This window comes from Nanorana parkeri, unplaced genomic scaffold (genome assembly GCF_000935625.1).
Source record: "Nanorana parkeri isolate BGI_ZX_2015 unplaced genomic scaffold, ASM93562v1 scaffold724, whole genome shotgun sequence".
Lineage (NCBI taxonomy): Eukaryota > Metazoa > Chordata > Amphibia > Anura > Dicroglossidae > Nanorana > Nanorana parkeri.
In genome coordinates this window covers 1,074,738-1,078,972 of record NW_017306992.1, presented here as the reverse complement: position 1 = coordinate 1,078,972, position 4,235 = coordinate 1,074,738, and the positions used below count along the sequence as shown (strand labels likewise).

At 38.5% G+C, this 4,235-nt stretch overlaps 1 protein-coding gene across 1 annotated transcript; it reads right to left on the bottom strand.

Moving 5' to 3' along the window:
• Positions 1 to 873: 873 nt before the first annotated feature.
• Positions 874 to 2,184, bottom strand: FIBIN (fin bud initiation factor homolog (zebrafish)). Its single transcript, XM_018564092.1, has one exon. The coding sequence runs from the start codon at positions 1,684 to 1,686 to the stop codon at positions 1,069 to 1,071; it is 618 nt and encodes a 205-aa protein (XP_018419594.1). The 5' UTR covers positions 1,687 to 2,184; the 3' UTR covers positions 874 to 1,068.
• Between the last annotated feature and the right edge of the window lie 2,051 nt (positions 2,185 to 4,235).

Here is a 4,235-nt window from a genome sequence, read left to right as displayed (position 1 = left end):
TTCATATACATGGAACTGTTTTTTGCTATTCTTTCATGAATAATACACATCAAAAAAGCTAACACTCTTCTGATGCTTGTACGTTTACTCTTTCTAATGTATTCAAGCAGTGAAATAATTAATAATCAAAGATAAAAAGATAAAAACAATTGAACTTGACAACAATCAATACATCAATCTTCATTTTCATATTACTCCACCAAACATGCTGCCTGCATTGAGGGTTATCTCTGATTATCATCCCTATAAAATGCATAATTTAAGCAAATTGGCAGTAGAAATAACCTGAAGTGGATGGATTTAATTTTATTAGGTTTTATATAGGATATTGTGAAAATGTTCCATTATGTAAATAGGAAACACATATGATACATAATACTGTCCTGTGCAACAGAATACAAATATATTCAACTATTCTTATGCCTAAAAACAAGCTATTTACTCTATAATAGAATGCTTCTTATGTACAGCATATTCATTTTCATCAATGCAGCAATCCAGATAAAATAAATAATATATACCAGCATAAGGTGTACAGAACCTGTTCTAATCAGGCTTTAAAAAAATAAATTTTGACATATAATTTAACTCGATAAATGCTGCACGAACCTGCTAAAACATGATATTGCATCCCCGATGCCTGGTTCTATCAGCAATTTAAATTTAAGTGTTCAAGGATCAACCAAAATGTTGACATAGAAAGTAGTAATTTAAATATTAAAAACAATGCATAGCGTTACAATGCATTTTGTTTTACTTCCTCCTTATTTATGAATTAATTAATTGACTACTTTAACCTCACTAGAGGTGTGCATTGAACTGCGCTGCAGTTCTACATGGAGTCAAATGGGTTAAGTGCTAGGATAATAAAAAAAAAATAATTAAAAAAATCACTGTCACTTTTGCATAGAGGAAGTCATTCTAAGATCATAGGGATATCTGTGAAATAACTCAGTACTTCCTGAGCCTTTGCTATACATACATCATGAGTCAGAGCTACTTTTAAATACTTTAAGATGGTAAGAATCTCCATAAATTAAAGACAGGAAGCCCCCAGATTTCATGGTTTCAAGCTTTCAGATACTCATTTTTCAGCCTGCTTAGCCTAGCACCATGGCTTCGAATAGTTAAAGACAGGAGTTCATGTTTATCCCTAAGTCCCAGTGAGACATCTAAGGTTTCCTTGAGCACAGCTCTTGTGTGGATCATCATATCCACAAAGTCATCGTTTAACCCTTTCATCTCGTTCTCATCGTTTTCCTGGCTCTGCTTAAACTTTAATTCCAGCTCCGTCAAAGAGTTATCTGAGTTGGAGAAGGCTTCGCTGATCTGGGAGGACTCCCTCCCCAGGTACTTTCCGTAGCTTTCCTCTCCATCCAGGTCATAGGATATGCTTTTACTGATACTTTCAAGTACTCTCTCAGAATCCTCAATCTGTCTTTTGATCACAACAAACTCTTCCTTTAAGGAAAGGGATTGTCCCTCTCCAGAAGCACATGGCCTGTCGTCAATCACTTTGAAGAGCATCTGACACTTCTCTGGGTCATCGTTTTCTTCATAGTCCCCGTCGGGGACAAAATAATGATGCAGAGTTCCATTGGACATCTCGGGGTGCAGGGGGCCATTATAGAAACCATGACACAGGTTGCAGAAAATTCCAAGCCACAGTAGTTGAAATCCTTTCATTGTGCAGAACGATCTCTTGCAACGGTGCCAGCAGTAGACAGTCAGGCAATAGAATTTAAATTCCCAAGCCCAGCACAGATATCCTCCTTGGCAGCAAGATGCACCGTTGACATTCCACAAATTGCTAATTTGGAATTAAATATTGTGTAGCCACTCCAGGTATAAAGAGTGCAAGTCTGCCTTAGTCAAGTTCTGTTCAGTTTTCTGACCAAAAATTGTCTGCATTCAATCGGTGAGAGACACTGAGAACACAGGGAAGAGCTCATACGTAAAGACAGCAGACTCCAATGCCTTCTTTGGGTGCAGCAGGAGTAGCACAGCGTGTCTGTGCAGTGAGAGATTGCTCTCTTCTGCAGCATGCTACTATACTATTTCAACATCTGGGCTGCTGTTGCAAAGTTTTTTTTTCTTTTTTGGCTAATGATATGCTGTAGAAGAGGTATCTGTTCTCAAATTACAGCATGATTTCGTCACTCTAGGAGCCAAGGAGCTGAAGAATCCTTTCAGCCAGGCTAAGCTATTAAAGCTGCATTAAGTATTTGTTCCTTTCCACTGAAAAAAAAGGAAATAACCAAATGAAATCTACCAATGAAACTGGCCCCTTTGAGGTATTACGTCTACAGCGAAAGAAAATGTTACCAAGGAAAGCACGTGTGGGGACTATAAATAAACACACGACATTACTGGTGCCTAAGTAAGATGGAATTTCAAAGCCTTTTTCCAGTCATGTGCTGGGACAAGCAAAATACATCTATTTATTCTGCAAGTGAATGTCATATGGGCTTTTATTCGCGCAGATCAGGAAATGAATAGGGATGCATCTTCAAGCAATTGCATTTTCTGTTTAAACAACACTTTTCCATGGCATGCTCTTAGCTGACACATGAGGAACATACTTAAAAAAGGAATAGGGAATAAAGGCAGTGTAATATCAAGACCAGCAATTTTTTCACCTTACAGTTGACAACTACTCTTGCAGGTAATGCACCCATGCTTTTGACACTTGTCCTGCAACTTGTTAAAGTGGACCTGTCACTTGCACACAACACATTGAAGCCTATCTCCAGACAGTTATAAAAGACACAAATGAATGTAGTTCTATTGTCATTAATAACTCAGTTAAGCAACACTAAATGCAGGAGTTAAAAGAGAACAATGGGGTAAGTGTTTTTCCCCATAGTTCTCTTTAGGGTCATGGAAGGACATATACTAATCTCCTCCCGTGACCCAAAGCACAGTATATCATGGGATATTGCCCGTGATTTACTGAGAACGCAGCAGCTGGGATGGATCCCGACAATACTGTTGAGATCCACCTAGCTGCATGAGTGACAGCTGGCTCTGCCTATCTAGAGGCAGAGTCAGCTGTGTCTGCCCCCTCCGTCATTCATTCCTCCACTCGGTGCTGGAGGATCAGAGAGCGGAGGTGGGGGAATCCCTGAGGGAAGCGGTGACTGACCGCACAGCTCACTGCTCGGAGATGATCGGGAAGTGAGGCTGCATGCTTTTACTCGCTTCCCGATCAATAGAGCCGATCTGTGACACCTTCTTTGTCACAGGTCGGCTCTAACTATGAGAATGAGTGGAAATTACTCATCTCATAGTTCTCCTTTAAATCTTAAAAAATGCATTCAAGTGCCTTAACTATTAACTAAATAGTTAACAGGGAGGGTGGTTACTTTTGTTCTCTGTGGTTCCTGTGTGTGTTTTGAGGGACAAAGTTTAAAATTATTAAAGGCAAATCATTATTGTAATATTCAAGATACATAAAAAGCTTGGGTCTGACTCTGCCACCTTCATTTAACCTGTCAATAAAATATCACTTTTTAGTGGACTTGCCATTTAAAGTAGTAGGCACACAAAAATTATTCTGGGCATCTGGTGTAGAAAGCAAACTATTTTGTAAAGCAGCCGGTCTCTCAGCTCCCGGACAAAATTGTATACATTAGGGACACTGGGCTTTGATCCATGAGAGGGATTGTCCATGCAAAAGACAGACAGTTGGGAGACATACACACACACACACCATAGCAATTCATAGCCATGTAAAAAATTGTAGTGTTTATATCATTCATATAATATAAGTTCTGTATAATACATTAGTTCCATGCATACAGATGCATGATGTGTTTTCCTTGTGAGTAGAAATGATTTTAATTTTAGCTACTGTAAAGCCTCAGTCTTGTGTCCAGGACTTCTGAGATTTGTGTGTAAAAACCTAGCTGAGCTTAGCACCTGTAGTTTATATGTCAGCATAAAATATATAGAAAAGGTCTGTCCCTCCGAACAGACCATACCTGCAAATCAATCATATTTAGTCAAGACATTTGAACACAAGTTTATTTATAAGGTTTACAAGCCTTAAGGGGAATGTATAGTGGTTTTAAATATTTTGCCTTTATTTGTTATATTCAGAGCTAAAAACGTCAGTCTTTTTAGGAATTTAAATATGACATGTTGCATATTAATGCATAAGAAACCAGAAGATGGAGCATTTTCACACTTTTTACGGGATCTCCTTTGTACCTCAGCTGCAAAAAAAAAAAGCC